The sequence below is a fragment of the Chiloscyllium punctatum genome, chromosome 11 (genome assembly GCF_047496795.1).
Source record: "Chiloscyllium punctatum isolate Juve2018m chromosome 11, sChiPun1.3, whole genome shotgun sequence".
Taxonomy (NCBI): Eukaryota; Metazoa; Chordata; class Chondrichthyes; order Orectolobiformes; family Hemiscylliidae; genus Chiloscyllium; species Chiloscyllium punctatum.
Window position 1 is genome coordinate 28,654,327 of NC_092749.1, and position 26,517 is coordinate 28,680,843.

General features: G+C 40.8%; 1 protein-coding gene across 2 annotated transcripts in view; it reads left to right on the forward strand.

The window, feature by feature from the left end:
- ryr2a (ryanodine receptor 2a (cardiac)) overlaps positions 1-26,517 on the forward strand; it is a 758,045-nt gene that overhangs the window by 725,855 nt on the left and 5,673 nt on the right. For both annotated transcript variants that reach the window (XM_072580564.1, XM_072580565.1), the window contains 6 exons: positions 8,928-8,988; positions 11,981-12,127; positions 12,556-12,690; positions 13,695-13,851; positions 22,482-22,546; positions 23,783-23,883. In XM_072580564.1, the coding sequence (XP_072436665.1) occupies positions 8,928-8,988; positions 11,981-12,127; positions 12,556-12,690; positions 13,695-13,851; positions 22,482-22,546; positions 23,783-23,883 (666 nt within the window). The remainder of the gene's footprint in view (positions 1-8,927; positions 8,989-11,980; positions 12,128-12,555; positions 12,691-13,694; positions 13,852-22,481; positions 22,547-23,782; positions 23,884-26,517) is intronic.

Below are 26,517 nucleotides of genomic sequence, written 5' to 3' on the forward strand. Positions count from 1 at the left end.
CGTGGTTCTACATTCTGCAATCAGTCTGTTCCCCTTAGTGGCCTGAAAACCTTGTTCAAATTTCCCATTAACTCATACAAAATTCCAGGGATGAGAACTCTCATTTTCAATTTCTCCTCGTAATCTAACACTTGGGGTCCAGGTAATCTTCTGATAAATTTACCCCTTTGTCAGTATTTCCTTCCTCAGCGGTAGTGCCAAGAACTGTCCAAAATATTCAAGAATGTTCTAACTAAGGCTCTATATGGTTTAAAGATGACTTCTAACCCATATATTCTAATTCTGTAGGTATAAAACTCTTTGTCAGTCTTTTCGATTTCATTTCTAACATGCAAGATGGCAAATAGTGGGGATAAATGAGTTTTTTTGCGGTTGGCAATCAGTGACTAATGGTGTGCCTCAGGAATCAATGTTGGGACCACAATATTCACAATTTACATAGATGATTGGAGTTGGGGATCACGTGTAGTGTGTCAAAGTTTGTGGATGACACTAAGGTAGAGCAAAGTGTGCATTGAACTGTGAAACCTTGCAAAGGAACATAGATAGTTAAGTGACTGGGCAATGGTCTGGCCGATGGAGTACAATGTTAATAAATGTGAAGTCATCTATTTTGGTAGGAATAACAGTAAAAAGGATTATTACTTGAATGGTAAAAATTGATGAATGCTGCTGTGCAGAGTGACCTGGGTGTCCTTGTGCATGAATCACAGAAGGTTAGTCTGCAGGTGTAACAGGTAATTAAGAAGGCAAATGGAATTTTGTCCTTCATTGAGTTTAAAAACAGGGAGGTTATGTTGCAGCTGTACAGGGTGCTGGCGAGGCTGTACCTGAAGTACCATGTGCAGTTTTGGTCTCCTTACATGAATCAGGATGTACTGGCACTGGAGGGGGTGCAAAGGGGTTTCACTAGGATGAGGGGGTTGGCTTATGAGGAGAGATTGAGTAGACCAAGATTATATTCATTGGAATTTAGAAGAATGAACAGGACCTTATAGAAACATATAAAATTACAAAGGGAAAAGATAAGACAGTAGTTGACAAGGTGTTTCCACTGGCAGATGAAACTAGGACAAGAGGGCGTAGCCTCAAGATTAGAGGGTGCAGATTTAGGACTGAATTGAGAAGGAATTTCTTCACCCAGAGGGTTGTGAATCTATGGAATTCCCTGCCTACTGAAGTAGTTGAAGCTTCCTTTTTGAATGTTTACAAAGCTAAGATAAATTTTTTTGAACAGTAAGGAATTAAGGGTTATGGTGAGCAGGCAGGTAAGTCCATGAAAAGATCAGCCATGATGTTATCAAATGGCAGAGCAGGCTCGAAGGGCCAAATGGCCTACTCCTGCTCCTAGTTCTTTCCATTGCATTTTGATGATCTACATGAATGAATTGCTAAATATCTAGCTAGTGATCATTTGAACAATTCTAGTTGGGACCAATAGAAGGAAACTCATACTTTCATATTCCATGAGTTGCTCAATAAAGAAACCCAATAAAATTTCAATTTAGTGGTGACTTGGCAACTATGTTTCCCAAAATTACACAGTTGGAGTTAGCCTTGTGTCATGGAGAGATTGATTAATGTGATTTTAACAAAGTTACTGACTCTTGGGATGTGAGTATCGTTTGCAAAACCAGCATTTATTGTTCTTCCCCTAATTTCCCTTTGAGGAGCTGGTGCTGAGCTGACGTTTTGAACAGTCTTCAGTCTGTCTAATTTAGGTTCACACCCACAATACTGTTGGGGAGGGCTTTTCAGGATTTGAAGGAATGGAGACTCCTCGAGGGTCCGTGATTTGGAGGGAACCTAGCAGCTGGTGGCTCTTCCATGCATCTGCTGACTTTGTCCTTCAAAGTGGCAGAAGTCATGGATTTGAAAGGCGCTATAGAAAGAGTCTTGGCATGTTGCTGCAGTGCTTCTGTAGCCACTGCATGGCAATGTTGATGGGAGTGAATAATTACGGGTGCTGGACGGATTACCTTTCAAAGGGGCTGCTATATTGCATTAACTATTTTGAGTGTTCCTGGATCTGCACTCATTCAGGTGAGTGAGGATTTATATCTTGTCAAGGAGAGCTCGAGTCACTTGCTGCAAAATGCCCTCAGAGGCAATGTTTCCATTGTCAATGCGTGATGCAACTACCACAATCGTAAAAGTTGAAGTAGCTGGATATGGCATTTTTCTCTCACAACTCCTTTATTTCTGTACCATAGTTTATGTCCTCCAAAGGACATTAATTTCATCAATGATTGGTAAAGAACAATTCCTCATTCTCTATCATCTTTGGATATGATTCAAAAGCTACATTCCTTCCTACTTTAATTATCATTGAGTCATACAGCACAGGAAGGCCCTCCAAGTCTGGACCAACCTTTGAACACTGCTTCCACTTTCCAGCACTTGGCCCATAGCCTTGAATGTTATTTGTCATTCTAAATAGAGTAGCTTAGTGTTGGTACCATCTCTGCTGTCAGCACTTATGTTCAAACTCTAAGGAATGATTGTGACATGCCCTTGGTTACTTTTGAGATTCTTTGTCAGTTGAAGGTGATGATATGTACAGAGCAGCAGAAGAGGAGTGCTCTGTAATCACAGTAGGGTGGGTTGGGGCATGAACATTAGCAAAAACAGGCTGACGATGTTGACAGGATCACTTGTGTGCTCTGTGCAGGAACAGAAGTCAGCACGGGTCTGTCTTTTGCCTGACAGGAAAGAATAAAACAAAAGGAAAAGATTTATTTTCCAGTCAAGGCAAATGATGAAATAGTTTACAATTAACCAACAGCTCGCAAGAAATTTATGTGCTAACCAACTGCCAAAGTGAATCTAATGAGACGTAGATTGTTATAGTTGTTCACACAGCATTACGTCGAATATCTGACATATACTTTGATGTGAATGTTCAAAGAAAATTTCAGTTATTTGAATTCTGCCGCAGTAAAAGATTCTGCACCAAATCTGTCTCAGCCTGCCACAAATCTCCAGTTCTCCCTGATTTCTGGATCCTTCCCCAACATATTATGGCTTTAGCTCTCTACAGCTAGTGGTATTATCACTGGATTATTAACCCAGAAACTCAGCCAATGTTTTGCAGACCCAGGTTCGAATCCCACCACGGCAGATGGTGGAATTTGAAATCAATGAAATCAATCTGGAATTAAGAATTTACTGATGACCATGACATCATTGTTGATTGTCAGAAAAACCATCTGGTCCACTGATACCCTTCAGGGAAGGAAATCTGCCACCCTTACCTGGTCTGTGACTCGAGACCCACAGCAATGTGGTTAATTCTCACTCGCCCTCTGAAATGGCCTAGCAGCCATTCAGATGTACCAATCGTGACAAAGTCTCCAAGAATTGAACCAGGCAGATCACCTGGCAATGAGCTAGACACCGGAAAAGATAATGGCAGAAACAGCCCTGTCAACCCTGCAAAGTCCTCCTCACTAACATCTGGGAACTAGTGCCAAAATGGGGAGTGCTGTCTCTCACAGACTAGTCAAGCAACAGCCTGACATAGTCATACTCACGGAATCATACCTCATAGAAACTGTCTGAGCCATCACCTTCACCATCCCTGGATATGGACTGTTCCAGTGGCAGGACAGACCTGGCAGAGGTGGCGGCACAGTGGCTTACAGTTGGGCAGTTTCCCTGGGTGTCCTTTAATGACTCCAGATCCCATGAAGTATTGTGGCTTCAGGTTAAACATGGACAAGGAAACCTCTTGCTGATGCCTGATAAAGAGCTAATGCCCAAAATGTTGATTCTCCTGCTCTTTGGATGCTCCCTAACCTGCTTTGCTTTTCCAGCACTACACTACATGCTCATTACCATGTCTTCCCTCAGTGTTTGGATCAGTACTCCTCCACGTTGAACAAGCGCTGAGGCTGGCAAGGGCGTAAAATGTAGTCCAGCTGGAGGATTTCCATGCCCACAGCCAAGAGTGACTCAGCAGCAGGGCTACTGATTGAGCTGGTCAGGTCCCAAAGGACATCGCTGCTAGACTGGCTACATAGCATAGAGTCATAGAGATGTACAGCATGGAAACAGACCTTTCGGTCCAACCCGTCCATGCCGACCATATATCCCAACCCAATCTAGTCCCAACCTGGTCCATATCCCTCCAAACCCTTCCTATTCATATACCCATCCAAATGCCTCTTAAATGTTGCAATTGTACCAGCCTCCACTACTTCCTCTGGTAGCTCATTCCATACACGTAACACTCTCTGTGTGGCAGGTGGTGAAGGAACCAACATGAGGAAAAATATACTTAACCTCATCTTTACCAATCCCCCAGCTGCAGATGCATCAGTGCACGGCAGTATGTGTAAGGGTTACCACGGCACAGTCCTTGTGGAGATCAAGTCCCACATTCACATTGAGAATAATCTCCATTTTGTTGTGTGGCATTGTCATCATGCTTAAGGGACAGACTTCGAACAGATCTAGCAACTCAAGATTGGACACCCATGAGACACTATGGGCCACCAACAGCAACAGAATTGTATTCCAGTACAATCTGACAATCTGTAACCTCATGGCCCAGCATATCCCCCACTCAACCATTCCCATCAAGCCAGGGAATCAACCCTGGTTCAATGGAGAGTGCAGGAGGTCATGCCAGGAGCAGCATCAGGCATACCTGAAGATGACATATCAACCTGGTGAAGCCATTTACCAGGACTACTTCCATGCCAAATGGCATAAATAACAAATGACAGAGCTAAGCAATCTCACAACTGACGGATCAGATCTAAGCTCTGCAGTCCTGCCACATCCAGTCGGGAAAGGTGGTGGACAATTAAACAACACACTGGAAGAGGAGGGTCCGCAAATATCCCCATCCTCAGTGATGGAAGAGCCCAACACAGCATTGCCAAAGGTAAGGCTGAAGCATTTGCAGCAATCTTTAGCCAGAAGTGCCAAGTGGATGATCCATCTCAGTCACCTTCAATGTTCCCCAACCTTACAGATAACAGTCTTCAGCCATTTCAGTTCACTCCATGTGATATCAAGAGACAGTTAGAGACGTTGGAGACTGCAAAGGCTATGGGCCTTGACAACATTCTAGCAATAGTACAGAAGACTTGTGTTCCAGAACTTGCTGGTGCCCTAGCTAAGCTGTTCCAGTACAGTTACAGTCTAGATTCTACCAGACAATGTGGAAAATTGCCCAGATATGTCCTGTAAATAAAAAGCAGGACAAATCCAACCTGACCAATTGTCAATCATGAGTAAAGTGATGAAGGGTGTCATTAACAGTGCTATCAAGCAGCACCTGCTCAGCAATAGCCTGCTCAGTGGCACCAAGTTTGCGTTCTGCCAGGGCCAATCAGCTCCTGACCTCATTATAGCCTTGATTCTAGCATGGACAAAAATGCTGAATTCTAGAGGTGAGGTGAGAGTGAAACCTCTTAATATCAAGGCTGCATTCAACCAAGTGTGGCATCAAGGAGCCCTAGCAAAACTGGAATCAATGGGTATTAGGCGGCAAACTCTCCACTGGTTGGAGTCATACCTGGCACATAGGAAGATGCTCATAGTTGTTGGAGGTCAGTCATCTCAGCTCCAGGACATCTCTGCAGGAATTCATCAGGGTAGTGTCTTTGGCCCAACATCTTCAGCTGCTTCATCAATGACTTTTCCTCCATTATAAAGGTCTGAATTGGGGATGGTCGCCAATGATTGCACTATATTCAGCATCATTCGTGATTCTTCAGGTACTGAAGCAATCTATGTTCAAATGCAACAAGATCTGGACAATATTCAGGCTTGGGCTAACAATGGCAAGTAACATTCAGCCACACAAATGCCAGGCTATGACCATCTCCAATAAGAGACAATCTATCCACTGCCCCTTGACATTCAAAGGTGTTAACCATCACTGAATGCCCCACTATCAACATCCTTGGGGTTACCATTGACCAGAAACTCAACTGGACTCACCATAAAACACAATGGCTACAAGAGCAGGTCAGAGACTAGGAATATTGTGGCGGGTAACTCATCTCCTTACTCCCCAAAGGCTGTCCACCATCTACAAGGCACAAGTCAAGTGTGTGTTGGAACACTTCCCACAAACCTGGATGAGTACAGCTCCAACAACACTCAAGAAGCTTGACACCATCCAGGACAAAGCAGCCCTCATGATTGGCACAAGCATCCACACCCTCCACCACTGATGCTTAGTAGCAGCACTGTGTACTATCTGCAAGATGCACTGTAGAAATTCAACAAAGATCCTGAGACAGCACCTTCCAAACACACAATGACTTCCCTTTAGAAAGACAAGGACAGCAGATACATGGGGACACCACCACCTTCAAGCTCCCCTCTAAGCCATCCATCGTCCTGTCTTGGAAATATGTTCCTGTTCCTTTACTGTTGCTGGGTCAACATCCTGGCATTCCTTTCCAAATGGCATTGTGGGTCAACCCACAACAGGTGGACTGCAGCAGTTTAAGAGGGAAGCTCACCACCACCTTCTCAAAGGGCAACTTGGGACAGGCAATAAATGCTGGCCAGCCAGCGACGCCCACATCTCACAAATGAGTGGAAAAAAAAAGCTGGCTCTTCTCAATGGTGCTCAGGGCAAGCCTCTCTGCCTATCCAGCTGGCAAGTGAGAATGGAGAATTTAAAAAAAAGATTGTTTCTGGTTACAGAATTGCCTCCAGCGATTTCCAGTTTTCCGCTGGGTAAAAATGACTCCCTTCCCAATTACTGTGTGTATTGGGGCCTTTATGTCCTCTCATGGCTAGGTGTTGAATTTTGTTTGTTATCACACCTTTGAAATACCCTGCTTTACTAAGTTGATGGTGCTACATAAATGCAAGCAGTTTCTGTTAATGCACAGAATAGCCTTTTGGCCCATCAGATCTGTGTTGACCCATCCATGCTAATCCCACTGCATACACTAATCCCACTATCTGCATAAATCTGTGCCGTGATTCCCAATCCCATGTTCCTTTGTTCAGATGAATCCATGGGGTAGAATTTTATGGTCCCATTTGTTAGCCACTCACAAAACACAGTGCCAGACGTGTTCATTGCCCAGCCACCTGCCCTTGACCAAGGTGACTGGTGGCTCACACGCCCTTGGACTTGACATGGCCATTATTTCTTGAGGACGTTAGGTGGCGCATATATTGCCCCTAAGTCCTCATGCTGCCACCTCTAATATTTGAGCCAAGGCTGGATGATACCGATACAAAGCAGGTAGCTGAATGGGACAGCTCAAACCCTCCCCACTTGAAGCTCATACTCCCTTTAATCCTATTCATCCTGGTCTGTCAAATTCCATCACTACCCCCAAACTGCTCCTGTGACTGGGATCTGCCAGCCAGGCCTGGCTGATACCCTAGACCTACCTTAGTTCACGCTTCCATTAGCTCCTTTTCTCCAATCATTATCCATGATCCCAACAGAAGCCATCACACAAACCTGCCACTGCTGGGACTGCAGAGCTGCAATCTATGTAATTACCCAGCACCTCTGTAAGAAGGAGCATCCTCCCAGCAGGGGGCGCACGTAGTACCCTCAGCCAACACATACCCTACTGAATGTAAGTTGTCTTTCCAATAACTCTTTGGGTGATGGGCTGAGGAAACTCATTGTCTGAAAATGCTACCAGTAGGGTCAATTTTGGGAGGAACATTTTAACAGGCAGCAACTCAGCAATGATTTAATCAACAGTGCATTTTGAAATCTGGAGGTATCAAAGGAACCTCAGTTTAATCAGCCTCTTGTCAGATTTGAGCAATATGTTGGCTGTATAAATCAAGGTCCCTTCCTCAATAGTGAGCATCGAGTGGTCCCACCATCATCTCATTTCTGACAAGACACAGGGTACAGGCCTTGATGTTTTTCTAATAATGTTTTAGATATCTGTGTCATGCAAATTATACCATTGGAAAATCCACCAGTAATAGAGTAGATATTCCAACTCCCTTATTCAACCTCATGAAATGAAAGAATGCGTGGGGTTTTTGAGTTACAATTTCCATTAAATTAAGTATCTAGGACTTTTCCAGTAATGATGAGGAGATTGCTTCATTCCTGTGAATGACACCATTCAGATGCAACAAAAACAAATCTAACAAAGTGGCTGCTCGTCAGATTTAATATAAGGTATTTGGAAAATTGATTCATTTCGCTCAATAAATTGTTGGGAAACATGCAGATATCATTGGAACCAAATTGTAAAAGATCATTGCAAGGATTTCCTTTCAAAACAAAACAATTAAAAACATTGTTGCTTAATGATCCTTAAAATTAATTCCAATATGTCTGGATGTGCTAATAAACAAATCATCAGGTGTTTTGACTTTGAGGAATACTTGACTAAGTTTTGCTGTAAGTTGTGATTTTTTTTGATATTTTGCAAATATTGTCAGAGCTAGCATCCCTTGGCTCTTTTCTCCCCCCACAATTTGGGCTCAGGTTGTGGGCAGTGCCAACTATGCCTAAGTTAAATACTCTAAAGATTCTTATCCTAAAAAGGTGGTGGTGAGTCTTCTTTTGTAATTATTGTTTTATAACTGAATGGCCGTCCTAAATCACCTCAAATGTCATTTACTGTCTCTTAATTCCATAGATGAATACAAGTTCTATTCTTCCTTACTCTTTATTCCTAGCAGAAGACTTCCTATGAAGTGTTTGTTATCAACATCCTTTATCAGGGACTATCAGTGCTTGGGACTGCAGAGCTACGATCTGTCTAATTGCCCAGCACCTCTGTAAGGAGGAGCGTCCTCCCAGTAGGCGACACACATATTGCCCTGAGACAACACATATTCTGCTGAATGTAAGCTGTCTGCGGAACAGCTAACATTGGCAGGGTTGTGTTGTCCAGTAACTCTTCAGGTGATGGGCTGAGAAACAAATGTACAAATTAACTTTTTTGTTTTGTTTCACACAGGCTGAACTCCATCGACGTCAAGTACCAGATCTGGAAGTTGGGAGTAGTATTCACAGATAATGTAGGTATCAAGTAGGGGACGGAAGCTAATTCAATTTTCAATAAAACACTTTTATAAATGTGGATGACTCAATAGTTAGTACTACTGCCTCACAGCACCAGGGGTCTGGGTTCAATTCTAGCCTTGGTTCACTGTCTGTGTGGAGTTTGCACGTTCTCCCAGTGTCTGTATAGGTTTCCTCCAGATGTTCTAGTTTCCTCCCACTGTCCAAAGATGTGCAGCTTAGGTGGATTGGCCAGGCTAAATTATCCTGTAGTATGCAGGTGAGGAGGAGCCATGGTAAATGTGAGATTACGATGCTATGATGGGGGTTGGATTTGGATAGGATGTTCTTCAGGGGTTGGTGCAGACTCGATGGGTGTCTTTCTGCTCTGTACAGATTCTTTGAAATATAACAATGGTGTAAATGTGTTCATCTTACAGCTCTGAAAAAACTACTCTAAGAAGAAAGGCTGTTTTTATCATTCATTCTAATTATTTCCATTTGTATGCGTGTCTGCACCTGCACAAGTTTTTCACACTTATTTTTTTCCTTACCACATTGTCTACTTTTACATAATCCTCTCAGAAAGGTGGCATGACCATGATTCTATATGGCAATTGCACTCTTTAGTTTACTCTCCAGGAGCTACCTAATGCCATCTTAAAGAACATGATACGGAGGAACTGGTGTTGGACTGGGGCGGACAAAGTTAAATATCACACAATACCAGGTTACACTCCAATAGGTTTGTTTGGAAGTACTAGCTTTCAAAGTGGTGCTTCTGCATCAAGTAGTTAGTCACCTGACCAAGGATCAGCGCTCCAAAAGCTAGTACTTCCAAATAAACTTTTTGGACTATAACCTGGTGTAGTGTAATCTTAAAGAACATTACTGAACCACTAGATTTTTAAGACAACCCATAGCCACTTTACTGGCGACTACTATCCCATTCCATATTTTTATTTTTCATTGAAAGCAAGTTCTTAAACCTCCATGGTAGTATTCAACTTCAAATTTTCTAACCTACTTAGTGTAATAATCCACTAACATAGCCAACACACAAATTGACATTGTCATGATCAGAGCCTAAAAACTGTCTTAAAAATTATTTTTCCTTTGCTTTTTTTCTTGGATTTCACTCCCCAGTCCCTCAATTTAATTGCTTTGGAACCAATGTTTGTTGTTCCAGTATGGAGTTATCAGATAGCAATTTCCTTCTTGTGGAATTCTGTAATTGCCATGTTTTTTACATCATGCATAATTAATGGCTCAGTGAATTTATCAAAGCCAATTGGTTCAGTTTAATGTGTAAAATAGATTGGGGTTACCAAGCAGTTTATCAGTGGCCATTTGCACTCAAAGCATCAAAGGTTGGAAAATCCGGGTCATAAATCTCATCTGAATAGTTTGATACATTTTTGAAACAAAACTCACTACTTTTACTTATGTAGTACTGTTTTTAAAAATTCCACTGACATAAACCCATCACATAGTGAACTTTCTCAGTGGCAATAAAGGCAGTAACTAAAGGGGCCTAGTGCTATTATCACTAGACCATTAAACCAGAGACCAGGTAATGTTCTGGGTTAACAAAAACAGCAGATGCTGGAAAAGCTGAGCAGATCTGAGGAAGGGTCACCAGACTCAAAACGTTAACTCTGATTTCTCTTCACAGATGCTGCCAGAACTGCTGAGCTTTTCCAGCAACTTCTGTTTTTCTTCCTGATTTACAGCACCCTCAGCTCTTTAGGTTTTTAATGTAATGGGGTCTCCGGCATGGCAGGTGGTGGAATTTGAATTCAATTTTAAAGAAAACTGGGATTAAGAGTCTAATGGTAACCACAAAACCATTGCTGATTATCAGAGAAAAACCTCCCGGTTCACCCATGTCCTTTAAGGAAGGAAATCTGCCATCTTTAGTTGGTCTGGCCTACATGTAACCCCAGACCCAGAGCAATGTGTTTGACTCTAACTTAACTCTGAGCAATTAGGTGTGGGTAATAAATGCTGGCCTGGTCACTGGCGTACACATCCTGTGAATGAAGTTTTTAAAAAAGGTTTTGAAGAAAGCTTCCCTTCATTTTTCCTCATTTACAAATCTCTGATTGAACCTATTTCAGGACTTGACTAATAAACCGTTTTATTTATCTTCACTAAGTATTGTAACTGAAACTTTTTGATTTTGCAAAGATTGCCTACAGTTGAAAATTACCCATTGCATTAATTGATGTATGGTGAGAATTCCGCGACAGAAACACCACAGCCATGAATCTCCATGATTTGGAGATGCCGGTATTGGACTGGGGTGGACAAAGTTAAAATTCACACAACACCATCAGGTGGTTGTGGATGTGATGAAGGAGCAGCGGTCTGAAAGCTAGTGCTTCCAATTAAACCTGTTGGACTATAGCCTGGTGTTGTGTGATTTTTAACGGTGAATCTCCATGGTTGGTTTACTGTCTCTCCATTCCAAAAGGAGTCAAGCAGAACCCTTAGGGAAGCTGACAATCCTTTGGGGAATTTTGGGAATCAAATCTATTTCATAGTTCTATAAAGAAATGCTACAGACTTGAAGTGGAGCTTGGGTTGAAAGGAGGTCTCTGTGGTGAATTAATGATCTTATTTGCACATCAAGTGCCTCCTGTTTGTGCTTTAAATTGATTGCACTAGAGGGAAATTACCCTAGCAAACTGACATGTAAAATCTTGCAAGATGCGCAAGCAAAATATTACTTCAGACAGAAATGAAAGGAATGTATTCCAAATTTGAAATAAGATTTGAACAGAATAGCAAGTCATTCAGCTTTAAAGAGAAAAGAGTAGTTTCTGATGAATGGTCTCTAGGTGAAGCGTTAGTATTTATTCTGTTCACAGCTGTTTAATAGACCATTTTCTGTTTTCACTTTCGAACTCAATGCAATGTGTGTGCACTCAATAAAATTCTTCCTCTTCTCGAAAATGTACTTCTGTGTGCTGTTTGCAAGTAATGCTTGTTTCTGTTTGCTTGCAGTCCTTCTTGTACCTTGCCTGGTACATGACGATGTCAGTTCTGGGACATTATAACAACTTTTTCTTTGCTGCCCATTTGCTGGATATTGCAATGGGATTTAAAACATTACGGACCATCCTGTCATCTGTGACACACAATGGCAAACAGGTACTTGGGTGCAAGCTTTTTAAGTATAAAGTTGGATCCACAAATGAATAGCAGGCACATAGTCCCTGTATAACATGTTTATGAGGATTTTTGAATGTGTTTTCTATCAACTTGCCTGTAGCAATACTTTGAAACTTTAAATGCAAAGTGCAGAGATTTATTTGTTCTCATTTAAGCATATGCTTAAGATGCAGCTGATTAAGAGATGCAACTTAATACAGCCAGAGGAAATGGGAAAACCAAATATTGTATGAATTGGTCAAGAGGTAATCATTGTATGATTGAAAGATTTTGGGAAGTTATTCCTCAAGTTGTTCTGATAAAACAATTGGGTAATCGTCCAGGAGAATCTTTAGTTTTATTAAATAGATGGCTATTAATGATTTCACATTGATCTGACGCTTCTCTCCCAATTTATGTTTGCGCAGCTGGTATTAACCGTGGGCCTATTGGCCGTTGTGGTGTATCTGTACACAGTGGTTGCTTTTAATTTCTTTCGCAAATTCTACAACAAAAGTGAAGATGGAGACACACCAGACATGAAGTGTGATGATATGCTGACGGTAGGTGCTGTACTTGTTTGGGAAAACATGTCAAGTCTGATTCGTTTGAATCAGATTTCACTTTTAAGGAATATAATAGATGTGAAGCTGGAAAAGAAACACAGACGTGAAAGGCTATTTAGACCTGTAGGCATTTCCTTTGTGGTCACAGCCCATGAGTTTCCATTGGATGGAAACTGAGGTAGCGTTCTTATGATTTCCTGGCACACACTCGCAATGGAGAAGCCTTTAAGCCATAAGTTGACCTTAATATTCTTGTTTAAATGGGCTTACAAGTTGTCTCACACATTTTAACCATCACTGTTGATCATAATGTTTACCTTGTTATGCTAAATTATACTTTAAGGATGAAAGATGAATGCTAATACAACTGTTCCGCTAACAGTGTAGTTTTTATAAAGGAGCTTTGTGTTAGTAAATGTATTCATATTTATCTTTAATGTTCCTTCTCCTTTATGAAATGCTGCTTCTAATTGTCTTTTAATTTTTGATTTATTTCTGTGAACAGTTACTGGATTTTCTCCTGCGTTTTCCCAGCATATCCTGTACACTAACAATGTTTACACAGTGAATATAATATGTGGGCTGTTTTTGGTTTAAGCTGCTTCTTTGGGCTTTGCAAAGTTCTTCTATTGAAGCTGCAGTGAGACAATGTACCAAGCCCTGTGGAGATTCACCTTCAGAGTTACACTCGATGGTTTATCTAAACCACAGGAACATTTCAGGGTCCATCAATGAGCAATGATGAATTGACATCAGGGTTTTCTGCTAAGGCAGCAAATCACAATTCAATTATATGAACATAAGATGCTTGCAATATTTTGAAAATGGACATGGGAGTATTGATTCTTGGATTAGGTGAATTTTTTTGTCAGGTTTTCAATTACAATGATTTGTTGATTTGGTGGTTTGAAGTATAAACAAAGGACAAAGTATTTAGAGAGCTCAATCTGAAGGTGAGATGCACGCTCATCTGAAGTTGTCACTTATTCTTTTGTTTACAGTGTTACATGTTTCACATGTACGTGGGTGTTCGTGCTGGTGGAGGTATTGGTGATGAGATTGAAGATCCAGCTGGAGACGAATACGAAATCTATCGAATTATCTTTGATATCACCTTCTTCTTTTTTGTAATCGTCATCCTGTTGGCCATCATTCAAGGTGCGGAGATATTTTGCAAGCGCATTTTACAGCTGCTCGGGGAGATTGTATTATTGTGACTATGTTTCACCACAGTCTCCGTCAGGGGTGGGGAACCTGCGGCCTTAAGGCTGCATGCGGCCTTCTAGCCCATTGTGTGTGGCCTTTTGAATGAATCCAAATTTTTGCAGAACAAATCTTTTATTTTTTATGAATGTGTCTTTTTTTGTCCCACAAAGTAATTAAAAGGTTAGTTAACTTTAGAATTAACATTTTTTTTTCTTTTTTTTTAGTTAGTACATAGTAGTGAGATTTTTACAAAATAATGTGAATTTTGAAGACTATATAATTGAAGTTTCCAGGATGCGGCCTTATTAAATTCCATAATGTGGCCTTCCAACATGAAAAGGATCCCCACCTCTGGTCTCCATTAATAGTTTTGTGAGGGCGGATGGATTTATATAAGCAATACACTGATAGAATATCCATCAGGTGGTAATTTTTAAAACTGTGCTGGAGGAAACCTAAGTGACACAAGTGGAATGCTTCTTCAGACCTTAACCAATAAATATCCTGACTCCATGATGCATGAGCAGTGAAACAGGAAAGTAGTGGCTAGTCAATAGCTAATGCTGATAACTATGCTTATTGTGCACTAAATAATGTTAGAACTAGTGATTTTAACAGTTTAAATTTGACAGAGTTATGAATATGTGGCATATCTCATTTCATCTGTACTCCCAAGTTTACAGTCACAATGGTGTAAAATTAATTATAACTATGAAAGATTGTGAGGAGTCTTAGAGAAACTCAGCAGGTCTGGCAGCATCTATGGAGAGAGAAACAGAGTTAATGTTTTGAGTCTGGTATGACTCTTCTTGAGTTTCGACTCGAAATGTTAACTCTGTTTCTCTCTCCTTTGATGACGCCAGACCCACTGAGTGTCTCCATCAATTTCAGTGTTTGTTTCAGATTCCGAGCATCAGTAGTACTTTGTATTTACTATTGTGAGGAATCAAGGAGTAAAAGCACTTTTTTAGTAACGCGTTGGACAACAGACAACAGAAGGACTCAGGTCTAATCTGTGGTTTATGCATGTTGGCTAACTTTAGCTGGCATGGAAATTAAAGTATTGTAATCAGTTTCAAATGCTTTTGGGCAAAGGGGAAGGCAAAAAAACAACAGCCAGAAGTGTTGTTACTGAATTCCAGCTTCCTGTTTACACTGGGGAACAAGTTAGTACACAATGGATGACAATGAAATTGAGCTTGGTCTGAATGGCACGTTGCCCAGTCACCAATGTCCATCATCATCACCATAATGTTTAAATGTCATTGAAATACCCACCACAAAATATTGTTTAACATTGTCTTGGAAATTGTTGCAGATATCGGGCAGTTGCTTCTGGCGGTACAGTGGGTTTCCTGCTTCAGCACATGTTCCTCATGAACTGTAGCCAATACACTCCTAGGAAAAAGGGGGCCAAAGATCCTATGAATTGGTGTCCCAGCTGGGAACTGCCACCCTGATCATTGAGTCATAGAGATGTACAGCATGGAAACAGACCCTTAGGTCCAATACGTCCATGCCAACCAGATATCCCAACCTAATCTAGTCCCATTTGCCAGCACCCGACTCATATCCCTCTGAACCTCTCCTATTCATATACCCATCCAAATCCCTTTTAAATAATGCAATTGTACCAGCCTCCACCACTTCTTCTGGCAGCTCATTCCATATACACACCACCCTCTGCGTGAAGAAGTTGCCCCTTAGGTCCCTTTTATATCTTTCCCTTCTCACCCTAAACCTATGCCATCTAGTTCTGGACTCCCCCACTTCAGGGAAGTGACTTTGTCTATTTATCGTATCTATACCCCTCCATCTTGGAATAGATTCAGGGAAATCTACCCTAAAATCCCTTGCACTGTTGTTATGACATGGGGTAAACCTTCCTGCTTAATTTAAACCAGCAACACAGAAAAGATTTATCCTGTGCAGTAACCTGTGAAAATTCGAGAGGCCAAGAACTATTTAAAGTGAAAATTAACAACTCTATTCCTTAATGTATAACACAGAATAATTAGTTAACAAGTATTTACAACTCCTTCCTCTAACCTATCTTCTACCTTCCCTTCTATAATATCAGTCCAATAAAATCCCCGATTAAGATCTACAAAACAAAACTCCTTATCTCAAAACCAGGCAGTTTTTGATTCTTCTTTGTATTCCAGTCTCCTTTTCTTCTTGGGGATTCTGCTTCACTGGTTACTGATTGATAAAGGTACATTTAAGAGAGCTATTTTTGGGCAGTCTCTACATGCTGGTAGTTTGGCAGTTCTCCTCCCAACTGTTCAATTCTCCCTGGTCTTATACCCTCAAAAGCATCAAATTGTGTCATTGACTTTTAAGATTGTCAATATACTAAATTCAAACTGATTGGAGTTTGTTTTTTTTGGGATATAATTTAAACTGATTGGTCTAATTCGAATCCGTTTTTGTCTCCAGGCAACCAGCTACCCTAACTGCTGGACCAAAAGGTTACATTATATGTTGTTCAGAACACTTGGTGCTGTCAGGTAGTTCTCTTGCTTTTAACTCTCTTAAAGGTACAGTACACTCATACCTTCATAACACCTCTCCCTTAAGAAAAAATGAACCATCATAATGAAAAGATGGCTTCATTTTTTTCTATTTTTAAACACATTGCCCTAACATACCGATAACCTTAATATAAGTTCACCTTAACATCTTCCCATTTACATATATATATAAACATTAAATAAATACAAATCTCATCTCGACTTTATCAGTTAAATCCGTGATAACACATCTGCGATTACATTCTTGCGACCTGCAACATGTATGATTTTTAAATTAAAAGACTATAACATAAGACTCTACCAAAATAGTCTCATATTCTTGTCTTTAAAGCATTCTAAGAATGTAAATAGATTGTGGTCCATGTACACCACCGTCTCTGACGCATTGTTCATAACATACACATTAAAATATTGTAAGGCCAGTACCAAACTCAATAGTTCTTTTTCAATCATGGAGTATTTCCTCTGGTGGATGTTGATCTTCTTTGAAAAGTAACCAACTGGTATTTCAATCCCATTCTCATCTTCCTGTTGGAGAACAGCTCCAACTCCTATGTCACTAGCATTGATGGTAACTTTAAAAGATTTTGAAAAGTTTGGTGTAGCTGAAACTGGTTTGGTGGTTAATATTGATTTCAAATGGTCGAATGCCTCCTGGCATGGTTCTGTCCACCAAAGCTTTGTGTTCTTCTTCAGCAAATTGGTTAACGGTGCAAATACACTACTGACATTTGGAACAAACTTCTGATAGAATCTGCTGAGTCCTAAGAATTGAAGCACCTCTTTCTTCAAGCTTGGTCATGGAAGTTCCTCAATGGCCTTCGTCTTTGCGTTCCGTGGGGTCAACCTTCCATGACTGATGTTATGTCCCAAAAACATCACCTCTGCTTTCGTGAATTCAGTTTTATTTAAGTTTATCACCATTTTTGCTTCTTGTAGTCATTCAAAAAGCTCTGCCAACTATACCATGTGATCTTTCCAGGACTTACTAAAGTCCAAATAATGTACAGTTTGTTAACCCAGACACAACTCTGTTCGAGAGTCTTTGGAATGTGGCGGGTGCATTCTTCATTCCAAAGGGCATCACTTTAAACTAATCTAGCCCATTTTGAGTTACAAACACAGAAATTCTTTTGCTGTCTCTGATAAAGGTACCTGCCAGTAACCACGCATTAAGTCCAACTTGGTGATGCAACTGGCTTGTCCGACTTTCTCAGTACAGTCCTCCAATCTCAGAATTGGGTATGAGTCTGACTTTGTAATGGCGTTGACCTTCCATTAATCCACACAGAATCGAAATATTCTCTGCCTCCTTTTCGGAGTACGCATCCACATATATATCTTTTATCATCTTGACTTGCTGTTGCAAGTCTCTTTCCCTTTGAGGACTAAACACCTCTGTCTGACCCTCTGCCTGTTCAGGGTTTTCCTGTCAAACAGGGTATCCACTAACTGAACCTCAACTCCTTCATCTTTCTCTTTACTTTTTGCTTTGTGCTGTGACTTAAGATAGTGGGATCTGGTTACCACACAGTCTGGGAAAGTACCAGGATCTTTCTGTTTTAACTCCTCAGTTTCTCTCACTTTTAATTTAATCAACCACAAGTCACCAAAATTAAACAATTGTCCCACCTACGTTTTATTTTAAGATCAAGGACACTAACCTGCAAGTATTTAAATGTGCTGAGATTTTTCGTATCCCCAAATCTATTCAACACTGTCTAAACCAGTTCAAATCCTGACAACAAGCCCTCAAACTGTTATGACACAGGGTAAACCCTCCTGCTTAATTTAAACCAACAACACAGAAAAGATTTATCCCATGCAGTAATCTGTGAAAATTCGAGAAGCCAAGACCTATTTAAAGTAAAAATTAACAACTTTATTCCTTAAAGTATAAAAGAGAATACTTTACCAGCAACTATTTACACCTCCTTCTTCTAACCTATCTTTTACCTTGCCTTCTCGAATATTATTCCAATAAAATCCCCGATTAAGATTTACAAAACAAAACTTATTATCTCAAAACCAGAAAGCTTTTGGTTCTTCTTTGTATTCCTGTCTTCTTTTTCTTGGGGATTCTGCTTCACTGGTTACTGATTGATAAAGGTACATTTAAGAGAGCTATTTTTTGGTCAGTCTCTCCATGCTGTCGGCTTGGCAGTTCTCTTCTCAACGTTCCCTGGTCTTATACTCCCAAAGCATCGAATTGTGTATTTGGCTTTTAAGATTGTCAATATACTAAATTCAAACTGGATTGGAGGTTGTTGTTTTTTGGGGGTATAATTTAAACTGATTGGTCTAATTTGAATTTGTCATTGTCTCCAGGCAACCAGCTCCACTAACTACTGGACCAAAAGGTTACATTATATCTTGTTCAGAACATTTGGTGCTGTCAGGTAGTTATGTTGCCTTTAACTCTCTTAAAGGTACAGTACACGCAAACCTTTGTAACACTGTAATGGCCAACATATGGCAACTAAATAACTTGATTGGAGGAACAGTGGTGAATCTGGATCTGCCATAGCATTGAATTGTTTCTGTTACAGCTTTGAAAGCTAAAATTAATGAAGACTGCATGGCTTCATTTCTTAACACAATTCCTGGAACCAGGAACAACAGTTTATTTCAATGGAAGGTTTTTCAGCTCCTGCAACGAGTTTGATAATTATCTTTGAACTGCTTAAGGGTATTTACTTCTCTGCCAATGTTGGAAATATTGCAATGGGTACAACCTTGTGTCTTTTGGTTTTTTTTTGGAAGACCTAGAGGTAAAACAGAGAAACCCTGGGGTCATCTGACAGCACTAGACACACACACAGCAGTTACCCATCTGTGCAGCCACACCAGAATAATATTCAGGCAGAGACTTCTGTAGACAATTCCAACGTTACAAAGGAAGTCATCACTTGTTCTTTACAGATCAACAGAATCTGGGGATTGCATGTATCTTTAATGCTGTTGAGTCTCTAGTGATTGTAACAAGGTTAGTAGTGATGAGCCAAAAATTATTCTTCTGAAGAAATTCGCTCACAACAGTCTTCTTTGAGCATTTCTAGCATCATTCCATTCTTTGGGAAGACAAAGTGTGGGGAAAAATGAGTGCTATTCTGGCTGGCAATCAGGGACTAGTGGTGCGCCTCAGGGATCGTTATTGGGACAGCAATTATTCACAATTTATGCAGATGATTTGGAGTTGGAGACCACGTGTACAGTGTCAAAATTTGCCGATGACAATAAGATGAGTGGCAGAGCAAAGTGTGCAGAGGACTGTGAAACTTTGCAGAGGAACATAGATACATTGAGTGAGTGAGCAGAAGCCTGGCAGATGGAATACAATGTCAGTAAATGTGAAATCATACATTTTGGTAGGAGTAACAGCAAAATAGATTATTACTTGAATGGTTAAAAAGTTGCAGCATGCTGATTTGCAGAGGGACCTGGCTGTCGTTATGCATGAATCACAGAAGGTTGGTCTGCAGGTACAACAAGTAATTAGGAAGGCAAATGGAATTTTGTCCTTCATTACTAAAGGGGTTGAGTTCAAAAGCAGAGAGGTAATGTTGCGGCTGTACAAGGTGTTGGTGAGACCATACCTGGAGTACTGTGTGCGGTTTGGTCTCCTTACTTAGAAAGGATGTACTGACACTGGAGGGGATGCAGAGGAGGTTCACTAGGTTGAATCTGGAGTTGAGGGGGTTGGCTTATGAGGAGAGGCTGAATGATTTGGGATTATATTCATTGGAATTCAGAAGAATAAGGAGGGATCTTATAGAAACACATGAAGTTTTGAAGAGAGTCGATAAAATAGAAATAGAGAGAATGTTTCCACTGGTAGGTGAGACTAGGACAAGAGGGCATGGCCTCAAGATTAGAGGAAGCAGGTTTAGGACTGAACTGAGTTCTTCACCCAGAGGGTTGTTAGTCTATAGAATTGCTTGTCCAGGGAAGTAGTTGATGCTACTTCAGTAATCGCTTTTAAAGCTAACGTAGATACTTTTTTGAAAAATAAAGGAATTAAGGGATATGGTGAAAACGCAGGTCATGGAGCTGAGGCCATGAAAAGATTAGCCTTGATCTTATTGAGTGGCGTAGCAGGCTTGAAGGACCGGACGGCCTACTCCTGCTCTTAGTTCTTATGTTCTCATGTAAGCCCACCTACATGAGCTTAGAACAGTTAAATTGCTTTACAACATCTAAATCAGAACCAGTCAACATAAATATCTGGTTCAATGGTCACCTGGTTCTAATGGAGGTTGATACCAGTATGACTGAATCAGTGATTGCAGAACCAGTCTTTAACAAAATTCAATCTGGACTCCCAACCTTAAGTTTGCATAAAGCCTCGGCAGGATTGAGAAACTGTACCAGGGAACCTTTATAGATTAAAGGTACACCTTTGGTTTTGGTCTCTTATGAGAAGCAGCTGGATCAGGTATCACTAATTGTTGGTCACAAATAACGAGCCATTATTTGCCATCAGGGAATTTGAGTATTTCCTAAAGTTGAATTGCGTTCAGCAGATAAAGACAGCTCCGTATATCATCCAATGCCCAATGATCTGGTGGGCAGAGCAGACCTAACGTTGAAGGCACGCTCAGCAAAATACACCACAGCTTCACTTGATACCAAACTGTCCCGGTTCCTATTTGACTATTGGAGCACCCCTCCCACCCACCCCATGCAACTACAGGGATAGCTCCAGCAGAGTTGCTAATGGGGAAAAGACTCAGCACTAGGTTAAATCTAATCTTCACAGACCTGGGGGATGGTGAAACACGAGACTCCTCTAAGCAAGAGAGACATGGAAATGAAATTTGGTGCCGAAACCACCGAAGTAGCCCTGCGTGGGTAAGAGACGAGGTTGACGTTAGGTCAGATCCTATGAGTACTAAGCTCAGGTAGGTGAGGCAGTCCTGAACAAGCACGTGGATTGCAAAAAAGCTGCAACCTTGCAAGCAGGGCAGGAACAAACATACCTGGCCTCTCAGTACAGCCAGAAAGGCTGTCAGAACCGCTGGGTTCTCCCCTTCCGTCTAGTGCAAAAGAAACCTCAGAATCTGAGGTGGACACAGGGGGTGTCATCGCCTCGACGCCTTTACCACATGAAGAAGAAGATGAATTACTTCTGAGGGGGTCTGAGCACAAGAGGTGGGTTACAGTCCGGGTACATGCCATCCGTATCTGAGGCTGAGCTGCAGGACCAGGACCAGGTGTGAAAATGGCCCAGGAGAGGCTACAAGAAAAAGGACAGGCCTATGCCCCTGGACTTCGAGGGGGAGGAATGTTGTGATTGGAATGAGGTCAGCTAGGTGGCCCTAATGAAATATGAGCTCCCCGATTGGCACTGTTAACCTGGTCAAATCAGGGAGCCCTGGTTGACAGATATAAACAGGAGGGTCCCTTTGATGTCAAGGGCACTGCTTGTCACAGGCCACTCGGGTGTTTCCTTTCTTCCTGGTGGTGGAAATTTGAATAAAGATTTGTGCACCTTGTGTTTTTTACTGTGTCTCACACCTGCACACACACACAACATGGGAGCTGGGGGAAAAATCAGCACTACCGCAGTTGGGCGGTAGTGTGGGGGTAAAAACAACAAAAAACAAAAAAAAAAGGAGGATCAGGGTTCTGTTCACTCTGGGAGCTGGCTCTGAGGAAGCTGGATCAGTGTCAAGTACTCGGCACGTGTAAATAAAGGGTGACTTGTTGACGTGATACCAGGCTCTGTTGAGTTATTTGAGAGTTCTTTTGTGGATATAAGTAAAATGAATTAATCAGTTAGATGCATTAAGCAAGCTGGCATGCTAAAGCATGTTATTTTATTTCCTTCACCATGGATAATCATCACCAGTGTCCCAAGGAGTCTTGATTTCACCTGGATATCTCTATGTGTTCCTTTGCTCAATGACTTCTGGTCACAGGACTGAGTTTTTCTACTCTCGCCGTCCTTGCAACTAACAGCGACAGCTGAAGTGAAAATTCACTTCAGAAGGAGCTGCAACTGAGGCTTACCTTTATTAAATGACCTAATTCCTCTTTTCTGTTCAGGTCTAATTATTGACGCTTTTGGTGAACTAAGAGATCAGCAAGAGCAAGTTAAAGAAGATATGGAGGTAAGAGATTTAACAATATCAGGAATGACACACTTGGTGAAAATTAAAAGAAAGTCAACTGGGACTGTGTCCTTGCATTCTTCACTAACATTGCAGGGAAATTTCACATTCTGAATCTCAGAACGTGGAGCTGACATAAGACTTATTTTCTAAGGTAATACAAGCCTCATCCTCCATTGCACAGGAATGTGCTTTAAATTTTGCATCCATTAAAATCATCAGGCCTTACAAGTCCAATTCAAGCAATGTGCCTTTCACAACAAGTATTTGTAATTGCCTACTAGCTAACCGAAGGTAAACAGAGAAAGATTAATTTCCCTGGTGGCAACTCAATAATATGGGACAAAACGATTTTAGGATTTGTACAGGGAGCACAAGGAAGGGGATGTGAGAGGAATTTTTTCATGCAAGGTAGAATCAGAATACAAACTGCTTTAACAAAGGGCATGATGAAAGACCAGAGAATGGGACTATGTCAATATCTTTTTCAGAGAATTGGCATGACAGCAATAGTCTATGAGCTCCTTTTTCTCTTTGTTGGAAAATTGTATGACTATACAGCCTAAAACTGTGGGGATTTTGTTGGAATTGAGAACAATAGAAATAATTTTCTATTTTTGGACATATAATTTTCTGATAGTGACACCACAAAGAAAGGATAAAGGAGTAGATTTGCATCTTTCCACTGACTGTGAAATTGTTGTCAATCAAAATTGGCAAAACTGTTAAACATTCATCTCCATTGATTCTTAAATCAAGTGGACAATTTATAAGGCCAGGCAAGGATCTGAAAATCTATCTGCTGAGGTTATGTTTTATTTTAGGTTATGCTATTCCCATTATAATTAAAAGATTAGTCAAGCTCATTTAAAGCAAAATGTAAACAGTCCCCCTTTTGGGGTATGCTGTGCTGATAAAAAAAACTCTGCATGGGAATTACATTCACCAAACCTACTTTCATGGACAAATAATGTAAGATCAATTTAATTTTAGATATGCAAATATCTCAAATTCCCATCATAATTTCCCACAGCTTGGAAAGGAATATGTGACCGTTTGGAGGTAAATCTGGATACTTGCGATGTTTAAGCCAAAAGATGGACAGACCAATCACATAGACCCATCTCCTGGATCTCAAGCCCACCCCACCAACTGATTATGGTCGTCAGACAATAGTGATCTAGAGACTTCACATGCCAATCTTCTTTTATTTTACTTTTTTAAAATCTCTTTCAGACCAAGTGCTTCATCTGTGGGATTGGCAATGATTACTTCGACACGGTCCCTCACGGCTTTGAGACTCACACGCTGCAGGAACATAACTTGGCAAATTACCTGTAAGTACTTGCATTTCCTGCTACTCAATCACACAAAAGCAGCATGCGTGGATTTTTTTAATCAGCTATATGGCCACCAGAAGAGAAAAGAAAACAAACAGCCCTCGTCAGTGCTGTTTTTTTTTTAAATATATGAAATAGGAATGAAATCCGCCAAGGAAAATAACTCTGTCTAATGTTGAGCTTCACACCACATCCTTTTATGGATAGAAGCCATTTGCATTGCTGAGCTTCAGGAACTGCTGCTGAACCTGCAGGTGGAGGCAGTAAACTTTGAAAAGACGTTTGTGCAGCTGTAAACTTGCAAATGAAAGTTTGAGCTGAGATATGATTAGAAAAATTATATAAACACATAAATATGTGATAAATATTAGACAAGTGATTTAGTTCAGCTCAGTTGAATTGCCATTTTTGGCGTGCAAGTATGAGGCTTCTTGGTACATGAAGCTTCTGGGTGATTTATAATGCAAAGATAGATTGTGTGCAGTGTTGGAGTGGTCATTTTTATAGTGCTAATACTACCCTATGATTTGACATCCACACTTGAGACATTGAGTGGACGTAAGTGATTAGGCTTAGGGTCACATCAGATGTTATCATTTAAAATTTCTGAATCCTGACAGTAACTCACCTCCCACCCAACCACCTCTGGCATGAACAGCAGCAGAACAAGAGACTGGGAAACATACATAATCCCAGGAGACGGGTTTACAATTTAAAGATATTACTGAAGTTGGCTGCCTCTGAATTAACCTGCTTTGTGGGGTTTTACAGTGTGCAGCGTGGTTTCTCAGGTCTTGGGAAGCTCAGCAGTTGCAAAGACGTGGTTCAGGGAGAAGGGGAGTGTTTTTAAAGCCCTGCAAATGGGGCCAAGAGGAATTGAGTGCTTCACCCCATCTTAGAACATAGAACATAGAACATAGAAGAATACAGCGCAGTACAGGCCCTTCAGCCCTCGATGTTGCGCCGATCAAAGCCCACCTAACCTACACTAACCCACTATCCTCCATATACCTATCCAATGCCCGCTTAAAAACCCATAAAGAGGGAGAGTCCACTACTGCTACTGGCAGGGCATTCCATGAACTTACGACTCGCTGAGTGAAGAACCTACCCCTAACATCAGTCCTATATCTACCCCCCCTTAATTTAAAGCTATGCCCCCTTGTAATAGCTGAAATATCTTGTTTCTCATTCTGATGAAGGGTCACCATGGAACTGAAATATTAACTCTGTTTCTCTCCATAGTGGCTGCCTGACTTCTTGAGTATTTCCAATATCTTCTGTTTTTATTTCAGATCTCCAGTATCTTGTTAAAAATCACACAATATCAGGTTATAGTCCAACAGGTTTAATTGGAAGCACCAGCTTTTGGAGCAGCGCTCCTTCATCAGGTTGTTGATGAACCACCTGATGAAGGAGCAGCGCTCCGAAAGTTAATGCTTCCAATTAAACCTGTTGGACTATAACCTGATATTGTGTGATTTTAACTTTGTACACCCCAGTCCAACACTGGCATCTCCAAATGATGTCTAGTATTTTCAGTGTTGTGCGTTTGTATTTCTGAAAGACCACTGTCTGAGCCTTGCTAGAATCTCTTGTTATTTCATCCTGGCAGCATAATATTCGGATAAATAGCAAGAAACCATAATAAAGGAATTGCCAAAGCTGAATCCATATTATTGAATTGATCGATTAATTTTGCAAGTTCCCTGGTTTCTGTGTGTCATAAATAAATAGAATGACAAAGTAATTTCATTAATTTTCATGAGAGAAGTTTTCCCCAAGAAAAGAATGAAACAAATTAAACCAACAGAATTTAAAATCAGTCAGATTCTCTCTGACTAGAAAATTCCTCAATTCCCATTCTTCTGCCTATAAGGCATCTTTTATTACAAATTTACAACAGCATTTGACAGTAATGTTGCAGTGTTCTGGATATAGTAATACACAGAGGGGAAGAGAGAGCTGTTCTGATTATAGTTCTTGACAAGGTTTAGAAATTTAAATGCAAAAAGTACAACTGGATAGAAAGGGAGATGGCATTGAGAGAAAATGTGGGAAAACCATGAGGTAAAAACAAGTAGAAGGCAAATAGAAAGGTGGAGAGAAGAATAAAGAAAAGGGCAGGGAAAAGGAGCCAAACAGGGAGAATATTCCAGGAAAAGGGAGACACCATTTTTTCTTCTTTTGGCCTTAGCTATAAAGTGAACTAATTATTCAGAAAAGAATGGAAAGGCAAAAGATGCCTGGCAAAGTGCTGTAAGAGCTTGATCAATTTAAAGCCAGTTATATAGTTCCTTTAGCAAGACAGGCTTTTTCTCAGATTACTCAAATGGGTTTGACACTAGTTGAGAAGCTCATTGGTATTTAAATAGAAAACAGGATGTATACAAATTAGATAATGCAGGATCTTCCAGCTTAATATAAAGATTTTTTTTGAACTGGCCTTAATCCTGCTAGTATTTCTTCCATTACACTGTTCCTTCCAACCATTTCATCTGAACCCATCCTGAGTTCCTTTACCCTTTCTCCCCTTTGTTACTCCCACCACTTCCAGACCTTTCTTTCCTTTGCTCCCAATGACTTCCTCCCATGTTGCATTGCTTGAGAATTCTCACACCAAGTGCCTCC